This window comes from Podarcis vaucheri (assembly GCF_965113315.1).
Source record: "Podarcis vaucheri genome assembly, chromosome: 12".
Classification (NCBI taxonomy): domain Eukaryota; kingdom Metazoa; phylum Chordata; class Lepidosauria; order Squamata; family Lacertidae; genus Podarcis; species Podarcis vaucheri.
The window spans coordinates 26,697,709-26,720,650 of record NC_138750.1 but is presented as its reverse complement, the minus strand read 5'-3'; the positions used below and the strand labels follow the sequence as shown (position 1 = coordinate 26,720,650).

At 41.4% G+C, this 22,942-nt stretch overlaps 1 protein-coding gene and 1 long non-coding RNA gene across 10 annotated transcripts in view; both read left to right on the top strand.

Annotated features, from left to right (window-relative positions):
* Window positions 1-22,942, top strand: part of LOC309515603 — a 224,086-nt gene that overhangs the window by 183,161 nt on the left and 17,983 nt on the right. The window lies entirely within an intron of this gene.
* Window positions 1-22,942, top strand: part of CREB5 (cAMP responsive element binding protein 5) — a 271,795-nt gene that overhangs the window by 239,363 nt on the left and 9,490 nt on the right. For all 9 annotated transcript variants that reach the window (XM_082193487.1, XM_082193489.1, XM_082193486.1 and 6 more), the window contains one exon: window positions 18,810-19,127. In XM_082193487.1, the coding sequence (XP_082049613.1) occupies window positions 18,810-19,127 (318 nt within the window). The remainder of the gene's footprint in view (window positions 1-18,809; window positions 19,128-22,942) is intronic.

The following is a 22,942-nucleotide window of genomic DNA, read 5'->3' as shown; positions in this document are numbered from 1 at the left end:
GAAATCCTATAACTGAGGAGTTGTCCTAATTTTAAAAACCATTATTCCCCTCTCTAGTTTTGTGACATGCCCACTTTTCTGTTTGCCCACAATTTACCCAGGCTGTTTATTATGTGAAAGAAATGGACATTCCTGCAAACGGACATCACTATTTGCAAGTGTGTAAAATGACATCAGCAGTGGATTGGGTTTAGTTTCTAGCACACGCATACACACACACACACGCCACAGACTGCTGCTTATATCATGATGTCATCTCTGATTTCTCAACCATTACTGATGGGCTTAAGTAGGTGGACGCCAGCAACATCTTCAAAAGTCCTGGCCGGGCTTTGTTTTGAAAATTGAGCGTAATGTCTTTTTCCACAGTCAACATTCCTTTTTGTAACAGCTCATTTTGGAGGTGGTTTCCCAATCCTTCTCATTACATTCCCATGGAAGCATTTCTGAGTTTCATTAGAATATTGTATTACCTACTGAGCAGTTAATCACTAAATACAGGGGAATTTTATTTTTTTTTGCCAGTGGATTGTATGTGCTTGTAATATAATTTCAGCACAAGAATAGTTTATGATTCCATTTTACTTAGCCATGAATCAGCATTTGCTGGGAATGCATTTTCATTCTGGCAATACAGTAAGGCAGCAGAACGCCTGTTTACATAACTAACACTCGCAGCTGATGTGGGCATTAATATGCATTGGGAGGGGGAGGCTTCAAGCAAGTTTCCCTCATATTGAATATGTAACCCTATGTATATTTGCATGAGACTAAGCCACACTGAATAAATTTGGACTTATTTCTGAGCTATTCCATCTAGAAAGGGCCATAACTCAGTGGATTTGATATCCATAACTCAGTGGTAGAGCACATGCTTTGAATGCAATAGGTCTCAGCCCCTGGCACTTCCAGGTAGAGCTGGATAATAATAATAATAGTAATAATAATAATAATAATAATAATAATAATAATATTTTATACCCCACCCATCTGGCTGGGTCCCCCCAGCCACTCTGGGCGGCTTCCAACAAAACACTAAAATACAATAACCTATTAAACATTAAAAGCTTCCCTAAACAGGGCTGCCTTTAGATGTCTTCTAAAAGTTTGGTAGTTATTTTTCTGTTTGACATCTGGTGGGAGGGCGTTCCACAGGGCGGGCGCCACTACCGAGAAGGCCATCTGCCTGGTTCCCTGTAACTTGGCTTCTCCCAGCAAGGGAACCACCAGAAGGCCCTCGGCACTGGACCTCAGTGTCTTCCAAGGCACTCTTTCCAGTCCTTACACACACACCCTATAGTTAATACCTTCTGCTTAAAACATCCACACACAAAGCTCACAGAGAGTGTTGGAAACTGTGTGCTCTCTTTAGTATTGTTACAGTTTTCCAGCCTGGCTGGAGCAAATCTGTTAACGTGACGAAAGGTATTGATGAGCCATCTGATAGAAATCTTTTAGCCTGTGGAGACACATGCTGCCAAGGTGATGGGGTATGTGTTTGAGGTGACAGGAAAAGAGAAGGGGGGGTTAGCAAGGTGTTATGGGGAGAGAAAAGACTGGGGTCCATATTGGGCAGGCTGGCTGCAGGTTGGCTGGGAGAGATGCCTTGGACTCCAGGGCTGCACTGGAGCCCCTCTTGAAATGACCATTCTGTAAGATCTGGACTCCCTCCATGCAGACTGAAGGTATAAATAGGTGAATAAAGCATATTTCTTGAAGCTACAACAGTCTCTGTCATATCTCAATTCCCCAAAGGAGTGCCTGGAAGCCCTGGAATCTTTGCAGGGAATGGAGGTGGCACCCAACTTTTGTAACAATATTTTAACGTTAACTGTTGACTCAATCCAGAGTAAGTTAGTTGAAGTTAGTTTTCATTGAATTTTATTATTATTATTACATTTATATATCACCTTTATATGTGGTGCACATGGTTCTCCTCCCCATTTCATCCTTACAACAACCTTGTGACCTTAGAGATGGTGGCTGGCCCAAGGTCACCCAGTGAGCCTCATGACTGAGTGGCGATTCAAACCCTGTTCTCATGGGTCCTAGCCCACACTCCAATCATTACACCACACTGGCTCATTGGAACAAGTTATGTGTTACTTTCAGCCCCACTGATTTCAGTGAGAACTAAGTTCAACTATAACAGACTGGATCCAACCCAGTGTCTATAAGCAAAAAAGAAAAGAAAAAAGTTACACAAGATTGCATTCATTTCACAGTCGGAACCTAAAATAAATCTGCCTTGCAAACAAGGAAGCAACTGTTTATTAGCCCATTAATAAGGCTGATTCTCACATTATTTTAGTGCACAGTAAGGTCTTCGAGATGCTGCTTTAACTTGTCATTATATCACAATGAAGCTTAAATCTTAGAATTCAACCATTTGTACGGTGGTTCCTTTTCATCTTGAAAACAACAGCAGCCTACAAAATTATATGGGTAGTTTTGAGTCTTGAGTCCCATGTCTCATCAGATCTGTATTAGAGGCATAAAATGTACAATGTATTGTTTCTATCTGATTATGTTCAGCTCAGCTCTGCCCAGTGAATCAGTGTGCTTTTAATGGTCCATTTAGCGGTGAATGTCTAAGCGGGTGGGGAATCTGTAAAGGGGCCCACAGCTGGCACTGAATGTGACTCGCTGCGCCAGCTGCCAGTTTGCTGTGTTGTTAATATTTCATTTTATGGCTTCACATATGTGTTTGGGTGGGAAAGTTGTAACATTCTGGTTCCTTCGTTTTCTTAAACATTATGTGTAGTTCACTAGCTATATTATATGCATCTCCCGAATTGGCCAGGGGGAGGGGGGTGCTTAGGGCTTCTCTTCAGAAATTGATACGTAGCCATGGAAATTTGCAGTGGCCGCTTCTGTGACTTTCTCTCTCTTTCTTCCCTTCTTGAAAGATTTAAAGTAGACTACATTTCTGAGTTCCTATTATATACTACAACCACATAGCATTGCGCTCTCCTGTTTTTATACTGATTTATACTGATTTGTTCAGTGGCTCTCTAGACAAATTGTCCATTGCGTGGTTCCTGAAATCTATCATTCCAGAGTCTGGGTGGGGAATTCTGTGACCGAATGTTTCTATGCATATAGTGAAGTACTAGTCTTCTATCTTAGTCCCCCACCCCTCTCCCTGGAACAGAATTCAGTCAAGCAATGCTTTACCTCCACTCTGGATTTTTATAGCCCCAAGGCATTTAAAAGCATCATCCTTTGTTTTTTCAGAAGTAAATCCCATTTGAATTCTGTGCGGCTTAATTTCAGGCATAGCCTTGCAGCCTAGATGAGCTGCAAGGCTATGCCTGGATGTGATGAGCTATTCCATCTAGAGACAGAGGTTTGTGTCTATCTCAAACTCATAGTAAACCTTACAGAGCTTTATGCACTAGTACCAACCCCTTAGCACAATACGTGGGTGGCGCTGTGGTCTAAACCACTGAGCCTCTTGGGCTTGCCGATCAGAAGTTTGGCAGTTCAAATCCCCACGACGGATTGAGCTCCCATTGCTCTGTCCCAGCTCCTGCCAACCTAGCAGTTTGAAAGCATTCAAAAAAGTGCAAGTAGATAAATAGGTACCCTCTGGCAGGAAGGTAAACAGCGTTTCTGTGCGCTGCTCTGGTTTCGGTGTTCCGTTGCGCCAGAAGTGGCTTAGTCATGCTGACCACATGACCTGGAAAAACTGTCTGCGGACAAATGCCGGCTCCCTCAGCCTGTAAAGTGAGATGAGCGCCACAATCCCAGAGTCGTCTGCGACGGGACTTAACTGTCAGGGGTCCTTTACCTTTACCAGCTCCTTTAACTTAGCCCAATACTTATTTGGCAACTTTTCCACATATGTTTTTTCTAAACTTCTCTAACAATTGCCATTGGTACCAAGGATACATATATGCCCCACTTTAAACACAATATTTCACTTGGCTTTCTGTGTTACCATTTTGTGATCATTCACCCAAATGGCTTTTGTTGTTTCATTTTGCTGTCCCACCTTCATGTTACTACCAAGTCGTAATTCACAAGAGTCCTGCCATTGATATACCTTATTAGAGCAATTTAGGATGCCACAATCTTTTCTCCCCCATCCTTTCATTTACTTTCCTTCATTCTATTCCATTATTTTCTATCCCCAGGAAGATTGAAATGTCACTTTGGGAAGTGTAATAAATCTTAGTGACTTCACCTAAGGCGCCTTAAACTCCAGAAAGTACCGTATCTTAATTTGGTAAACAGATAACAAAATCAGCTTGATTTAAAATGTTAACCTTTCTTCGTTTAATCTAGTTTCGTATACAAATAAGGAATTTCTTAAACTAGTCAATCATAGCTCTTTAATTGAACACTTCTGTGTCATCATTTTTTCTGTTGGGCATGCAGTAACATTGCCAAGAAAACTTACTGGCTTTGCATAATTTCACATGGAATCCTCTAGTTTGGGTTGACATCATATAGCGTCCTATAAATCAGTAAGGTGGTACCTTAAGTGCATCTTGACACTCTGTAATTCAAAAGCTAGGAAATCAACCCCAGCCCCGCACCAGTATGAGTTGTTTTTGTTAACAGAGATGAAATTATGGGTGTAACTTGTTGGCTGTCTCCAAAAAGACTTTTGCAAGCTGTTTGTTCAGCTGTCCCCAGCCAACAGCTTCATGTGTGTTGCAGAGAAATGGATTATCACATCACCACCATAATAATTGTGTTACAGTCCCTAATTGTGTGAGTGTGTTAAAGAGAGGGAGGGAGCACATTTATTAAAGTTGGAAATGTCAGACTCCACATATTATCTCTTAAAGTGTGATCCCAGGGGTATAAATATATCTTCTTTAGAAGATACTCTTCTAATACCATTTCTCAGTTAACTTCTGTTATTCTTCAACATTCCATCTTTTGAAGCACTGAAATATTATTGAACAAAGCATAATATGACACTTTCACTTGAAAACCTTTTAAATATACAGTCATACCTTGGAAGTCGATCGGAATCCGTTCTGGAAGTCCGTTCGACTTCCAAAATGTTCAGAAAACCAAAGTGCAGCCACGGAAGCCCCATCAAATGTTTGGCTTCCAAAAATAGTTCACAAACTGGAACAGTTTGTGGCGTTCGGGAGCCAAAATGGTCAAGAACTAAGCTGTTTGAAAACCAAAGTACAACTGTACTGACACTTTTTAAAAAACCACTCCAATTTTTACAACCATTTGAAAAGGAGTCAGAGTCTACAGTATTTGCACATAATTTGTAAACTTACTTGTCAGTTCTAGATACAATAGCATGGAACTTGGAAGGTAATTTTGCCTCCTCATAAGGTTAATGGGCTCTGGGAGGAGTAACTCTGTCCAGGAATCCACACAGGCACCTGTGGGCCTAAACACCTCTCCAAATGGCGGTCTGTGTAGGGTTGTGGTACCCAGTCTATGTTGGGGACGACTCCCCAGCATAGGCTGGACACCACTGGGTTACTATCAGCCAGCATGTGGGCTGTCTGATGCCAGATACAGGCCCAATGCCCTAGCAAAACCTACTCTTACATGTAATCAGTACAATTGTGGCCCAATTCAACCCAATACCAATCTCCTGTGTTCATTTCCTTGGCCTTCCCCACACCAGCCACAGGCATCATGCATCTGTGGCGGCAATTGTAGTTTAAAACATCTGGAGGACACAGGCTAGTTTGCACCATTTGCTGCTTTTCATGTCAGCATCAGCAACATGTTTAACCTTAATGCTCCGTTGAACCTTAATGCTGGATGAACGTATACAAAACATCAGGAGAAATCTCAGGCTTGAAATATAGGATGTCTTTTTGCTCTGTTGCATAGTATATGTATCTGTTCATTTAAAACACACACAGATATATAACAACCACCCCCACCCCCAAATCCTTAAATTTGGTCCTTGGCTAAGCAGTATATTGAAACCTGGCTCTCAATTAATGTCTGTTCCATAAACTCATAACAACCTACAGAAAGCAGTTCTTCACTGTATGCTGCTGAATATATATATATATATAATCAAAAACAAGAATAATTTGGCAAGGGGAGGATAGAGAGAGTTTGACATTCATTACCTGCATATTTATTCTTCTTTTTTCCAGGCCATCTTTTGCATTTATTGTGGTGGAGAAAACATATTGAAACAGTTTTGGCCTTAATATTTATAGATGCTGAATGCACATTAAATTAGTGGCAAAAGAGGAATGGGATTACAAGTGTTTTGTAACATTGCACTCAGAAACTAGAAATAAAGAGAGGGGAAAGTTGCCAGCACATCTGTATTTGTTTTAGATCAAGACATAAGGAGAACGATGAGATTGCAGAAACCTGGTCAGATGGCACAAACAAGCAGAGGCGTCATCATGAAGAAGAGTCTAAAGAAGGAGAGGGGTGGGGGGGAATCCTGCAGACATCCATTAAAAAGCCTGGACCATTTACAGATATAATGTCCCAGCAAAGTAAAGTCATTCAGATAATGTGGCTTCAGAGCAGACATTGGCAGCATTCACAAATAAGGGGATGAAAACTCTGGTCATTTGTTTCCTCCTCACACAACAGCAGGAAGAACCGGGGACACATCCTTCAGCCCTGCACTCACGTCAGCAGTATTTCAAACCCCATCCCCTGGAATTGCGGCACTCATCTCACTTTACTGGCTGAGGGAGCCGGCGTACAGCTTCCGGGTCATGTGGCCAGCATGACCAAGCCGCTTCTGGCAAACCAGAGCAGTGCATGCAAACGCTGTTTACCTTCCCGCCGGAGTGGTACCTATTTATCTACTTGCACTTTGTGCTTTCGAACTGCTAGGTTGGCAGGAGCAGGGACCGAGCAATGGGAGCTCACCCTGCCACGGCGATTCGAACCACCGACCTTCTGATTGGCAAGCGCTAGGCTCTGCGGTTTAACCCACAGCACAACCCGCATCCCTTTGTTGTTAGGACACCCCTATTTCCATTGGAGAAACATCGGAGGGTATGAGACTATATTCATGCATGTCATTAAATATCAACAAGGGAGATTTCTAAATGATAGGCAAGGATAGTGCCCTTGGGCACCCCGGTATCTACATATACCCAAGCCAATGATGTCACCCTGTAGGGTGCTGCTAGCCACCCTCAGAGTACCACCTTGTGAAGAAGGCAACAACTCTTTCCTTGCCTTACGGCACAGTCTGGTGAACACACCTGGGCATCCCTTGAGCCGCCATCCCTTGCGTGGAATCTACCAAATGAGTTGGTATGCCAAAGCGATGTCTGCCGCTGTGGAGCGACTGTTGCAATTGCTCCACGTGTGATGTGCATATTTCACAAAGTGGTTCTGAGTCACACCTGGGAATAGGTCAGCTTCTTCTCTTTTTCCCCCTCGTCTCCCGCTCTCTCTCCCTCCCTCCCCCCCCCCCTTCTTGACTTAAAGAGGATCGCCGTGACAAAGTTTGAGAATATGCGCTGTGGAGTCATTAATGAATCCATTTTGAAAAGTCAGTGCCCTTCAATTAGCCTGAATGGAGGGAAGCAGATGGGATTCCTATCCTCAAGGGAGGCTATTGAAAGAGATCACAAGAAATACCACATTGGGCTGATTTATAGGAGTAATTATAAGCTTCATTTGCACAAAACTATTCAATGTGGTTGCAGTGAGAAAAATGAAGAATGTATGAAATGCTGTTGTTGTGTTTCCCAAATAATAATGGGATCGTGTGTCATATAGAGTCTCAATTCTAAATAATTTAGAAGAAAAATCCAAGGGGGGGGGATGAGCCTCAGACCCAAACAACAAGGGTGAGCAAAACAGCCTTCCAGGATATCTTCATTAAAACTCTTAGAAATGCCTGTTTTGTGCTCAAACCTATTCCTGCTGCAGAGGCGTTTTCTAATTCTATCTGTAAAAAAGTGTGCTGGGATATGAGTTTAAAAACAGATTTTCATACGAAACACATGTGTGCAAGTAGCAGCGGAGATCTAAAATGAATAAAGCGATAGACATAGCCATGGAGATTGCTGTTCCGATTCCAGCTAGAGCCATTCTGATATGTGCTTGTGCCATGCCATTTAAAAGAAGAAAACACTTAGCTATATCAGTAGAAATATGAAGGTCTAAATTAGAAGTTTGTGGGTTTGTGTGTGATGAAGAAGGCATTTCGTATGAGCAGAAGCAAGAAAAGCAATGTCTTCTCACTTAAAGCAACGGAAATGTGCCCAAATGCACACCAGAATCCAAAGTACAGTCTGCTCCTAAAATCTTCCTATGCCAATCGTTTTGATTAAAAAAATAAAATAGAAAGGCAACACAAAGAGAATAGAATTAGTAAGGGACTGTGGAAAATTGTGGAGGAAATGGTTGCATGAGCTTTTATGGCTCCTATCGGATATTGATGTAGTTTCTGATTTAATGGACGGCATGACTTCCTATGGTCATGTCTTCTTGCAATTTTTTTAGAGTTCTAAAAGTTTTTGTTTCACTTTTAATTTAAAACTTCCCAAAAAAGACTAATCAAGAGGATATACAAAAAAAAAAGGCACTTCCAACTGACATACATAAAACACAGTCCTATAAAGACTTGTCTTTTCAGCCAGGCTTTCTCCGACTCATAATATTGGTCTTTGTTTTTACTGAATTCCTGTTTTTAACCGGTTTTTATAATACTGCTTTACTAGTTTTTATACTGTGTCTCTGTTTTGATGCTACTTGTATTTTTTTCCCCTATTTTTATGCAGCTTGGGTTTTTTAAAAAAATATTAAGCAGCTGAAAAAATGTTTTTAAATAAAATAAAGAAATTAAAAAACACACATTCCAGTGCATTCCACTGCTGTAGATCACAACAGCATGGGAAAATTCATCTAGTCTCATAACTAATGAGCTATGGAAAGAAAGTCACCACTCAAAACCAATGTCCCACCATTTTGACCACTTTTGCTTTCACACAGTGTTTTGTATTCATTCTTCAATAACGTTCTTCATCTTCCTGTTTTCTTCTGAAAATTATTTCTTAAGTGAGAAACACAGTAAAGCGACTTCTCTGCCCATTATGTGCAGACTGCATGTCATAATTATAGCACTGGGTCATGCTAGGATAAGGGTGGCGCTAACAGAAAAAAGTTACAAGGCTTTTAAAAATCAAATGCAAATTCTGAAAGAAAATATGTTATTTCCTAAATGCTTACCTTTTTTTTTTCTTTTTAAAGTTAGCTCAATCAGTAGAGCATGAGACTCTTAATCTCAGGAGATTTTTGCATTGCAGGAGTTGGACTACATGTCTCTTGTGGTCCCTTCCAGCTCCAAAATTCTATGATTATATTATTATAAGTATTTCACCCAGGTGTGTTTGAAAGGGAGGAATGAAGGGTATGAATAAAGGGGGTGTGTGATTCAGTTCATATTTAATGGTAAATCTTTTTTTTTAAAAAAAGCACAGACCAAAACAACTAACCTTCAGAATTCACACTTATCCAAATTTTGTGATGCAATTCTTCAGCCAACCAATGTTTAATATATATATATATATATATATATATATATATATATATATGGGGAAATTGTGCATGAAAATGAATAACATAGTGAAAGTAACCTAACTTATATTAGGGGAAATTGTTTGCAAAAGCATGTGCATTAGTCAAAACACCATAGAAAATTGTGTTTCTGAGGAGAAATTTGCACTGCACCATGAGGATTATGTTTTTAAAAACGCAAGTATATATAAGGGGAAATTGTGCATGAAAATGAATAACATAGTGAAAGTAACCTAACTTATATTAGGGGAAATTGTTTGCAAAAGCATGTGCATTAGTCAAAACACCATAGAAAATTGTGTTTCTGAGGAGAAATTTGCACTGCACCATGAGGATTATGTTTTTAAAAACGCAAGTTGCTGTGGAAATGTGAAGAACTGAATTTAAGAGTAGAAAAATGACAAAAGAGAGAGAACTACAACTGACAATTTCTTCCATCCCTAATTCTGGGTAAGTTTTGAGGAAGATAGACATCACTAGAAGTCTACCCCCAAAACACAGAAAATTCACTTGTCATCTTCCATAGTAAGGCCCTTTCGCACCAAAAGATGTGATTGGCATGCACTGTCAGAGCAACACAGCTGAAAAACGCTTCCGTTCCTCAATTTTCCTGACACCAGCACAGCTTGGCTACACCTTTAAGCCCTGCGCTGATAAGTAGGTGGACTGAGCAAATTAATAAACAGCTCTCTTTGCTGCCAACTGGAGCACCATCAAAACATGGGATAATTTATCTCTCCTGGCTTTAACCACAGGAGGGAAAATAACTAGAAAAGATGCAGTCACCTTAACCCCCTTGTTTGAACCAACCACCACGGAGTCTGCCTCTCCCACAACCTGCCTTCTACACATTGGCAGTCTTCCAAGGAGAAGTAGCTGTATGAGAAGAACTTATTTCATTTGCCCAGGCTGATAGCAGATAAGCTCCTAGACTGTGGTAAGATGCAAGCATTCTGTGGGAAAGGGAGATCATCTGTTCCACCGGCGAGGCGCGTTCAGATCCGAGGTTGCCACAGCTTAAGCCTGCAAGATACTTGTTAAAATGAATGGGGTGTGTGATGTGGTTTGCTAGCTTAATACTGCAGTGTCTGCTTTCTCCAGTGGTATCTCTGCTTAATGCCAAACAGCTTTAGGGCTGCTCTGATAGGGTTTCTCTCACACACACCAGACAAGAAAATGTGAACTGTTCTCTGTGTCTGTATAGCCATGATCTCCAAATAATCGGTAGAGCTGTTGCAAGTTTTCCTGGCAGTGGGTATAGCAACATTGTATACAAAGATCTAAGGAAGGGTCACCTAGAGCTGGGTTTCCCAAACTTGGGTCTCCAGCTCTTTTTGGACTACAATTCCCATCACCCCTAGCTAGCAGGACCAGTGGTCAGGGATTATGGGAGTTGTAGTCTAAAAAACAGCTGGAGATCCAAGTTTGGAAAACCCTGACCTAGAGCCACATGTAATACCTATCCTGAACAAAGACTGCAAAAGAGTTGACCTAGGCTCCATCACATTTGCAGTTTTCCCTATTGAGTTTTGTTAAATTTGAGCTTGTCCTTCATTCACTGTCTTTGGACTACTGGCCGTATCCCAGCACTATGCTCCTTTCTTTCGGGATTGTGGTCCCGTTCTTTAGCAGTGAGAAAGGAGGAAAGAACTAGACTCATTAAGATCCATACGAACTTCACTATTAAGTTCAGTGGCATGCGGCCTACACCAACAAATTATTTTATTTCGTTTTCTTCACAACATGTTGCAGTGGTTGCAAAATCCACTTATTATCTTCTTTCCCCCTTCACCCTGCACAGTTTGAAAGAGGTGAGGCTACTAAGGGAAGCCTAGCAGCTTTTAGATGAGGCTTCTAATAAGACAACAAATTGGGTGTTTTTGTAGATATTACTGCTGAAAAACTGTGCCAGCCAGTTAATGGCGTCCATTTTGTTGCTACGAGGTATGCCCATTAAAGAAGGAGACTCTCTGGTCTTTCAGGGTTTACAAGCTTTCACCTCCACTCACAGCACTTAATGACACATTAATTTCCCCCAACGTGAGTATGGTTTATGCTTGGACTGGGTGGATGATGCCTACTTGATAGAATCTTGCCAATTTCGGTCAGAAATTCCACCCACATCATGTTGCATTGTGGACTGAGCAATGCCCCACCCATAGAACCAAATCCTTAACATTGGCTCTCCACTCTGACTCCCATACAGATCGGCCCAGCAGTTCAGGTCATTGTTCCAACTGCTGTAAGTCTCAGTGCTGGAGAACAGAAGGGGCACAAGATTAGCAAATTAGCATTGTCTAAACTAAGACATAGACCTTGATGTGGATTTTTGGAACAGCCGTCCCCCTCTTGAAATCATTAGGCGTTTTCTGTTCAGAAAAGAATGCTGTTCCTTACATGTCATCATCATAAACAGCTCTATCCATTTCTGAAATGTCATCGTTAAGTATCTTCAGTTCTGTTGCTGGATAGAGATGAATTATATTCAGCTTGTATTTTTTTTACAAATCTTGAGTGGAATTCTGGTTTACAAAAAGCAGCTTCATCTTGTCTGCCTCTAAAGGGTTTGGTGGAGAAGCACGGGATAAGATTCGTTCCTGTGCTTCTTCTGCATCTCAATGCATTCATCTTAAAAGGCAATGAAATATCAATATAAATGTATTTCTTGATTTCTTTATTTACTGATCGAAACATTCCTTTCCACAGAAAATATCCACATGGTAGCTAGCGCCCCTTACATGATTTTTTTTTTATGAAAGGCCAAATCACAGCACGATTCAAATGTCAGAAATCAGCAGCAGTCCATCAAAACATTGGATAATAGTAGTAAATAAATATAAATCTACACCTGCACGTTCCCAAAGCTTGATGGAATAGCACTGCATTAGCAAGCCACCTAAAAGATTATGGGGGGATGTCAGATGCGTGTGCTTCAGTTCAATCCTGTTAAGGCCACCACTGACACAAGCCTCTCACTGTACAGAGAATCATAAGAGTTGGAAGAGACCCTGGTGATCTAGTCCAAACCCCTGCAATGCAAGAATATGTAGCTGTACCTTATGGGGAATCGAACCTGCAGCCCTGGCATTATCAACACCATGCTCTAACCCACTGAGCTAACCAACACCAGACCATGCGTTTATTATTATTTATTTCATAAAACCCATACACAGCGGCTTGATTGTAGAAAACCTCGAGGAATCCGAGACCAGGGAGAAGAGTTGGTGAAAGAAAGACTGGAAGAAATTTAAAGACTATTTACAGAAATATTGTAAAATTAATGAATGTTAGAACGATGTTGGGTAGAAACTAAGGGGTTTCCAGCTGTAATGCTTTAGGAGATACGGGGGGGAAAAAAGGTTTACAAATGGGTAAAAGCTTAATGGTAAGGATTTGCTGAACTAACAAATTGAAGTGGAATACAAAGAAGGGAGGTATGAGGAGGTCTGGGGAAATAAGCGTAAGGAAGATATGTTATGGAAAATTATTTGTTTTTTAACTGTTTTTATGTTGTATTTTGTTTCTTTTTATTTTTTACTTTTTTCATTGTTATATCTTAAAAAACCTTAATAAATATCTTTTGGGGGGGAAGAAAACCTCGAGGAAAATTCACAATCGTGCTTTAAAAGATACAAAAGTTAAACTACTAAAAGAGGTTAATTTAAATGTATCAGTAGTTGTCTACCGTCTAGTAACCTTGCTGCAACATGCAACTGTTTTTGTAATGCAATTTCAAATTTCTTTGTCATGGATTATCTAGTTAAAACCTGGGAGCAGAAGATGTTTCCTGGTTTCATTATAATGAGCTATACATGACCTGCCCTGGGATTCCGTGGTAAAGGCTGGGCAATAGATGTTTATAAATACATATATTTATTTAGTTGTGCATGTGAGGAAATATCAGTAGGCTTGGGGGACCCCAAGGTTGATTTAAGTGCAAATCTTTTTCTTAAAAAAAAAAAAGTGTTACATGGAGGACCTCAAAAAACAGTTCAGTGAGGTTTGAGTATGTTCTGTAGCCTTCAAATACAGCCTGGTCATTGCTGGGGGGTGGCCAGAAATGTGTGGATGGGACATAGCTGTCAACCTTTCCCTTTTCTTGTGAGGAATCCTATTCGGAATAAGGGAATTTCCCTTTTAAAAAGGGGAAAGTTTACAGCTATGGGATGGGAAGCTGAAATGGAGTATCATGGAAAAGGGCATTGCTGCCTAGAACAGTAAAGAAGAAGACTTTGCATGGCAGATCCCACTTGAAATATTATGAATTAGAATCTAAGCAGCACTTGGCAATATCAAAGACGTTTTGTCTACATTATTCCAGTAATGCTGGCTAATGCACATAAGATAATTTGATATTGCAGTGACCATGTTGCTGGTGGTGCAATGTCGCTTTATTTTGCAAAGCCTTCAGTTTTTCAAAGGTCTTAAGTGCCTGTTCTTAAAGGCAGAAGAATAAAAATGTTTCCTCAAATACTTCTCATTCATGGCAAGAGCAGGGTGTGTAGTTGTGTGTGTGTGATAAATGTTCTGCAGGGGCTCCGTAACACTCCTGTCAATGGAGCGCTGACCTAAGCATGAAGTTAAAGAGGGGCTGGGCAGTTGCTGTTGTTGCTATGGGATAAGATGAGGTAGATAGCTGGTCTCTTACCAGAATTTGGATCCAGGGCAGCTGGCCCACCCTCCCATTGGGAAAAGTGAACAAGGAGCTTGTAAAGTACAGAGACCACATACAAATGACCCCTATTGACAGAAACCAGCTGCACGTCAAGTTTCTCCCTGCCTCTCTTGATTTGCAATCTCAAATAAATAGATGTGGCTGAAGGGTCTGTGGAAAGAAAACAGAATAATGTATTCTACTGAGAATCAAATTCACAGCTTTTATAGTTGTGTGTGTGTGTGTGTGCATTTGGAGCTGGGTGTTCCTTCACACATTAAGGTCTTTTTCATCCCTGACACTTTGGGGAAAGGGGAAGAGCGTTTGGGGAGTGTGCAGTTTATAATGGCAAATGGTGCAATTCACCATCAAAGTAGGGTCATTTGGACAAACAGTGCGTGGGCACATCTACAGACTAATAGTCACCATTTATAAAAATTCTGGCAAATAGGGGTTTGTGGGAGTTTTATATTTGGGCAGAATAAACACTCTTTAATATAACGTTACTGGCCTTTTACCAAAATAGTGGTAGTTATCCAACCCTTTTAATGCCACAGATTTGGCTTTGAAAAAGAATGCCTTGCTTGAAAACGACTTAGAATGGTGTATTTTTCTATATCTTTCCTTGGTGAGTTCCGTCAGCTACTACCACCAGCTATTTTGTGGCTATGATAGAATTTGTGTTCATTTTTTTAAAAAAATAGCCTAAACGAAGAGATCCTCCGTTTCAGTGTACAGTACGTACAGCAAAGACCGCGGGCAGCAGAGCTGGGTACATTTTTGTTTTGGTAATGGAGGTAAGGATGAATTAGAATTCCTTGATTAAGTTGCTTGTTTTGCTTTTTGAGTTGCCGCAATGCTTCTGTTTTTCAGTAAGTTAATTGGGGACAGATAACCTAATTTATGGTGCAGTTGTCCAAAGTAAAGATACCAGATCTATAAAACAAGTGGGAGGGGTTTTTTTGCTTTGCTTTTTGGCTGAGAGAGTTTTTGCACATCGTCATCATGGCCAGGTTGACCAACCTGTGTGCCCAAATTGGATTCCCGGTGTAATGGGGGAAAGGAGGGATATTTAAACATGGCAAAACTCAATTAGTCAGTCCTATTGACTTAAATGGAGACGAGCATAACTAGGCCGGTCAGTTCTGGATTAGCCAAAAGTAACTCTGTTCCAGGGATATCACCACCACAGTGCCTGAAGAACCCTTCAGATGAAAGGGAGTCTGTTCATGCTGGTCTCTGTATATGCTGTGTGAAATATAGTACATTTTAATACAGGGGGGGCAAGAACCTGAAGGCATCCAGATCAGCGGCGTAGCGTGAGTTCTCAGCACCCGGGGCAACGCAAGTAATTTGCGCCCCCTAACCCGGGGCAAGGCAAGTAATTTGCGCCCCCCTAACCCGCGAGTTGCCGCTGGCGCTGGCGCCCAAACGACGCCGCTTGCCCGGAGGAGGAGGGGGGCAGAGAGGCGAGGAAAATGCAACGGCCCAGCAGCTGCAGCAGCACCGGCGGAGGCGGGGCTGTGAGGAGGGGCTGCCTGGCGCGTCCTCCGCGGCGAGCGGCGAGAGCCGCTGCCTGCCGGGCGCCTTCAGCCCGGACGCGCGCACAGCTCGGCGGTTCCGCGAGACATGCGGCTCCGCTACAGCCTGCGCCCGAGGCTCTTCGGCGACTCCGGAGGCAGCGAGCGCACCCCCCCAGATGTTGCGCCCGGTGCGGCCGGCACCCCTGGCACCCCCCACGCTACGCCACTGATCCAGATGTTATTGTTAGACTCCCAGCTGCAACCAGCTCCAGCCACCATAGCCAACAACATCTGGAGGGCCACAGTTCCTCATCCCTGTTTAAATGGATGGAAACTCAATATTGTATTGCTTGCGTTGGATTCCTGAGTTACGCATACTGAGAAACTAAGGTTACCAAAGTATTGGTGTCTGCCGCCCTCCATATTTTCTTCTTTATTTGTTGCTGTTGTTTTTCTGAACATGAGGGGGGCGTGCAGCAATCTTGAGTGGGTGAAATGTTGCATTTGGTCTCTTCACCAACAAAAGTGATCCTGGGTCAATAGCAGCATACCTCCTCTGCGTCTGCACTGCCACCTGATATCTCCCCTCCATTTCTCTCTTTTGCAAATTACATTAAGTTGCAAGCCCTCTTAAAGAAAAATGTGTGACCATGTTCTACAGATCACTGTGTGAATAAGGGTTGTGTAGCAGTAGCCCAAGTCAAGGGGGAATCTAGGGGAAGACTCTCTCTTTCCCAGAAAATTCCTCACAAGTGGAGAAAAATACGTTTCTCTGAAATAAGTGGTTGTTTGGCAAATGCCGTGCTGTTTTTGGATGGTTATTAGGTGAAAATGTGAGATACGCAAAGCGGATAAGGGGAATCTTGGTGTTGAAAATGAATGCAGGCTTTTGAACTTTGAACAGTACTTTATAGCACAAGAAGCAGCTAAAGGTTATTTTAAGAATTGAGTTCTGCCTGTGATACTTTATCAACACTTGTATCACATATTTTGTGCTCTTCTGGCTTCCGTCCAGAGCCTGCCTGCATGTGGTGAATTATTCACGTTTAAAAGTCTGGTATGGAGGAATTCTTTCATCTGATGTGTACGGCAAAACTGAATGAAATGGATATCTGAAATCTGTTGATCACACGAACTGAAACAAAACAATCCTATTCCTGGAAAGAGATCACTTTATGCCCCTGAACCAAAAGGCATTAGCCGTGTTGAGTTCAAAACAGGAGGTTGGTAGCATTGTTGCCTTTTCATTACTACGGAAATTGATTATTCCACAATAAGTTAAGTGAAATCAGAGCTGCTGCACCCAGGCAGGTTGGCATATTTCACCTATATTAAAGCTGAAGAATTATCCCTAAGGTAAAATAAAAGATGAGGACCGCTTAGACTACAATGTGCATTTAATGTTTGGTTGCTCCAGCAAATATTTCAATATTCTCACCATTGTTTTTTCCTTAATGCCAGCAATTAACCTTTTAGTCTGATGGAAACAGTTGCTGTTTTATTTGAGTGTGGCTGATAACTTGTTACATTCCAGGCTCTTAGGTTCTGAAACAGAAAAGCACATCCTATTGTTCAGTCCCTGGCATTGTCAGACAAAAGCCACACCAGACATTTGGAGGAAACTGGATGAGTGATTTGTGCTTCCTTCATCCCCACACTTCCGAACTTTTTCCAAATAGGAGATATGCACGTCGACAGAGACAAACCTCAAAAGGAGAACCTAGAAATACTGGGTTTTAAAACAAATTTCATACGGGAGCATTCCAAATTACCTAATGCATCAGAGGCCATTAAAAACCAATTAAGCAGACAAACAAACAAATCAACATTCAGTTTAAAACATGAGGTTTTCATGTAAGCACATCATGCCATTAATGTGTGTGTGTGTGTGTGTGTGTGTGTGTGTGTTTCCAATGGAACCTCAGCATAAACAAAGAAGGCAAAAGTAAGAGCACAGAATTACTAAAATATAAAAGAAAGAAACCTAGTGGGTTTTCTAAAAAGACGTTTAGCTTTGGATGTGTTGAATCCTTGTTTAAATGGCATTTTGAATATTTTCCTCCTCTTTTTATGAATCAGGTATGTTTGTGTGTAGATGAATGGCGACTTTTATTATTTAATACCAGGCATAGTTGGTGCATATTTTTATTGTAAGCATATACTAATTGATATTTATAGAATAGTGGCATATTAAGAGCCTTTTAAAAGATTATTGATTTTTATTTAAGTGTTGTTGTGCCTTTGCTATTTGAATTGTTATTCTAAGACACCTTGAAATAAATAATAGTTTTATTTTTAAGAACGGTATACAAAATATCACAAACAAATACAGCTTTGATCCAGAGATCTAGGGTGTTTCATCTGCTAACAGAAAGAGCCTTTAACTTACTGAAGGGATATTTCCAACCAAGCAGATTTTGAGAAAAAATGTCTCCAAATCCAGAAAAGTTACTCTGTGAGCACAGCCCTTGAGCAAGTCCTTTTTGTGATCCACAGTGGTTGATATGCTGAAGGCTGTTATAACCAAGCTCTGTTGTGGTGCTGTAAGGCCCACCATCTGCCACCAGCCCTCATTTTTACCTCAGCTCACAGTTCCTTGGATTCGAATCTATGTTTACACTGAGGTTCCACTGAGCACCTTTTAACAAAACAATTCCTACATCACCATATGGTTGCATTAAATGGCTGTGCTTTAAATGTGAGGATATTGTATTGAATTCTTATTTTTTCAATTCCATTTTCAGCATCCTATTCTCAAAACGCTTGAGGAATAATTTGGTGTTAATCAGTTAACTTTTCCAGCACTTTTTTGAGTTACTCCACTGCTTTCTGGTGTAATTTTGGTTCTGCTTCCCTCAGGAATATTCACATTTCCACCTTCAAATGAGATTCTACCGAGTGTTTAATTGTGGCTGCATTTTTGTCAGTTAACAAAACCGACAACGGTTGCGACAAATCTTAGCCGCACATAATCTTTATGGATAATTTTATGGTGATTTAATGGTTGTATTTTGTCACGTTGCTTTGAGACCTTTCTTTTGTAGACAGCGGCCAACAAAGAACGAATATGACGCCTCCTCGCCTGTGGACTGACTTTATAAACAAACTCTTTTTTTTTGTTGCAGAGGTTGAAGGCAGCGTTGACTCACCATCCTGCAGGGATGTCAAATGGAAATATGAACAGCATGGGCCATATGATGGAGATGATGAGCTCCCGACAGGACCAGGCAGCTCACCACCATATGCACACACATCCCCATCCGCACCAGGCGCTTCCACCTCATCACCCGTATCCACAGCAGCATCAGCACCCAGCGCACCACCCTCAGACGCATCACCAGCAGAACCACCCCCACCACCACTCTCACGCTCACCTTCACGCGCACCCAGCGCACCATCAGACCTCGCCACATCCACCCCTGCACACAGGCGGGCAGGCACAGGTAGAACTTCCTCAAAATATATTCTGTGATATAAATTCGGGTTTAAAATCAAATGTTCGCATTGTCTTTTACGTTGATTTTGATTTTCCCCAGCTCTTTCTGGAGGGCCGGGTTTAGGTTTGATGAGGCCCTAAGCGACTGAAGGTAATGGGGCCCTTTATATGTCCAGCTGTCCTTTGTCAACAACAAATTGTCGCTGTTTTTGTGCTGAAGATATGCTGCATGGTAATTTATGGACCTAATAGGTATCTAAAGCCATTTGCACATGTTGCCGTACAACCAGTCCATGCAGAATGTAGGCATCCTATATATAGAAAGGAACAAACCAGTGATATTTTAAGAAGCAGGCTAGCAGGCGGGGCCCATTATTTATATCATAGAAGCAAAACACTGTTGCTGTATGTAGGTTTTATTTTATTTCTTTTTTATCTTATATTTTGGAAATGTACATCCAGGTTTTTTCCCCTTTAATTTTTTTTGGGGGCCCCCAAGAGAGTGGGGCCCTAAGCTATAGCTTGTTTAGTTTATACGTAAATCTGGCACTGTTCATTGGCACCTTCACTTTATATCAAGGACTATTTTTTTTATTTAAAAAATCTTCATCAAGGTGGACATTGTACTTCAGGAATCTATGCCAAAAACCTAAAGTGGATTATATTGGGGTAGAAGTTCAAACACGTTTCTAAACGTAGGTATCATTGCTTGCACCACTTGCCACCTTCCAAAGAGCTTGAATCAAATTTTCAGGTTAAAGAAGTCTACGGTTATGAATATAGCTCAAGGCAGGTCCACACTTTATGCCGCAAGACCCATTGCTGTGAGTTACAGCAGTGTTTCCCACAGAGTATTCATGTGTCTGCTGCCATACAGCAGCTGCAGAAGTGTCCGTCGCACGAGGTTTTCAGCTGTTCAAGTGTATTGCTGCAAACTGTCTTGAAATAACTAGCCTTTCACATGTGTTTTGGGGCAAGATTTGACCATGTATGTGCCATGGTTTGTTTGTTTTATATACCATAGCAACCTACATGTCATTACTATAAAAAATTTATGGATGTTACGGAGAATCAGTCCTATAGGAAAACAACATTTTTATTTTTACCGTTGAGGGTTTTTTCAATCTCAGTGGGATAAAATTCACCAGGTTAATGCAATACCCAGAACAAAACTGAAACCAAGCTGAATATAAAATTAAACATTAAAGTTAGATGTGAAACAACTGAGGAAGTTTGCATGAAGTTTTTTTCTCTAGAATGCCATCAAGATTTAAACACAGCAGAGGAGCAAAGCCGATTAAAAATATTATTTACTCACCTTTCATCCTAAAGTCCCTGGGCAGATTCCAACAATCTAAAATACAACATTAAAAACCATTAAAAACAACCTGCAATCCTTTAAAAAAAAAGTCTTGGTATCAAAGGTGAAATTATACATTCTGTATATCAACCAATTTTATTGTATGTAGTCAAAGGCCTTTACAATGGACGACAGAGAATAAAAGCAAAACTTTCATCTAAAATCATATAACGTAACCTGTAGTAGTTAACAATATAAAGGAAATGTACAACATTAAAATTTAATATTGGGGTGCATTCACATAGCTGGAATGGAGCTTCTTGGCTACCTGGTGTGTAATGTACTGGTGTTTATCTGCTAGGAGTTCCTATCACTTCCTGTGCGGATCGACCCGGAAGCCAATTAAGAATTGGCGATATAAATTTTCTTCTGGGTGTTGTGTACAGGGGGCAAATCAGCAGATAGTGTGTAATGTCTTCTACCTGAGGAGATCACATTTGTGATCCATATGGAGAATTCCCCAGTATCTCCCCTCTAAATACCGTATTTTTCGCCCTATCAGACGCACTTTTTCCCCTCCAAAAATGAAGGGAAATCTGTGTGCGTCCTATGGGGCGAACACAGTCTTTTGCTGAAGCTTGGAGAGCGAGAGGGGTCGGTGCACACCGACCCCTTTCACTCTCCAGGCTTCAGGAAGCTATCAGCAAGTCTGGGGAGCCCTGCGGGAATTCCCGCAGGGCTCCCCACACTGCGGATAGCAGCCTGCTGCACAGAGCGCGGGGCGCGCTGAAGCAGAGCGCCCCGCGCTTCGGGCAGACATCGGGCAGACATCGGGCAGCCCCACAAGCTCGGGGGACAGCGGGGAGGTGCAGCGCCGCCATCCCGCTGTTCCCCAACCTAGTTTTGGGGGGGAAATAAAGGAGAAAAATTTTCCTTTATTTCCCCCCAAAAAAACTAGGTGCGTCCTATATGACGGAGCGTCCTATGGGACGAAAAATATGGTATGCCGAGGGCATCTGTTGGAATCTTAGTTCTACAAAGGTCTTGCATAGTTGTGAGAAGGTCATAGTCTTAAAGTTACAGGACCTTGAGTGATTGGTCTTAATTTGGGGGTACCAAGTAGAGTAACGGACGGCAATTATGGATGCTCTGTCTTGGTTGGCATCCTAATCAGAAATCCAATTTCTAAGATCACGTGGGCTTAAAAAAACACACACATAAGTTACAGGATAGTGACAAATGGTGCCAAGGTGAAAAGTTGTGGGACTCTAGAATGATAATAAGTAATACCAGAGAAAGAAGAAAGTGAAATCATTAAGAGAGGGATCTGAATTTCTCATTGCTTGGAATGCAATGTTTGACCCACTAGATAGAAGTTTGAAGGAAGCGTATATACAAGATGGACACTAACTAACAAAAGAAGCAGTGCAGAAATAATTGAGATGGACATAGCCAATTGTCATTTGTGATTTAAAAAATATATACATTGGCCTTTCAGTAGAGACTCTTGTGTATGAAAAGAGATGGGGGTGATGGAATACTACCAGCTTTGACAGTACTGATCTACACTTTCAGAGAGGAACAACTGAGATGCCTGCAATCAGTTCTTCCATTCCTCAGAAGAGGTACTCAACAATGCAACACTCAACAGTACTAAGAGTTTGTACATGAGGTCCTGATTTAGGTAAAAACTGTGCATGTGCAGCCCTCAACTAGATGCAGGGCTTTTCCACTCACACTGTGCAACACGCTTTGCACACATGGAACTTGGATCAGGAAAGGCAATCCATTCACACAAGACCTCTTTCCATATGCAGATTGCCTTTGCCAGGTTATAGCAGTTATGCGGAAGTTCATCTTACACCTATGAATTAAATTCCATTTCTGTGGTGTATGTATTTAAGATTGGTGCCTTGGGAGAATCAGGTACAGTCCTTCAACTGCCCGTTCAGAAATAATTGTTACCAAACCCCAAGATAATTACACCTTCCTTCTAAACAGATAAAGATTTAATATTTCCACATGGAAGGAGGAAACAACAGATAACGGCTGTTGCCAAAACCCACAAAGAGCAGTCTCACGGGCTTTAGTAGAAATTGTTCCATTTCTGTAGGACATGTAAAAGAGATATTTGTTCAAAAAACATTTGTGCGGTGCTGCTTGGAGGATGGGTGGAGATTTTAAGATCTATAGGTCAGGTAGTTCCCTGGACAACAGAACAGTTTGAATTCCTCAAGGGAACACAAAAGCAGTGACACTTTTTGAAGAGGGCATTGACTGGGATAAAAGATGGTTTGAGTGAGTAATAAACATAAGGTTATTGCTTTCAAAATCCATCTATAATTCCCCTCAGTATTGGCCTCTTTGGGGGGTCAGACTGCTTCAGCAGACACATTAATCTTATGGTACACTTTACTAATTATTAACCAACTCTTTTCTATTGAACCAAATACTTAAGTTTCAAGGTTCATGTCAAAACCAATGCATGATCTGAATTGCTAGGAGCTACGCACCCCTTTTGC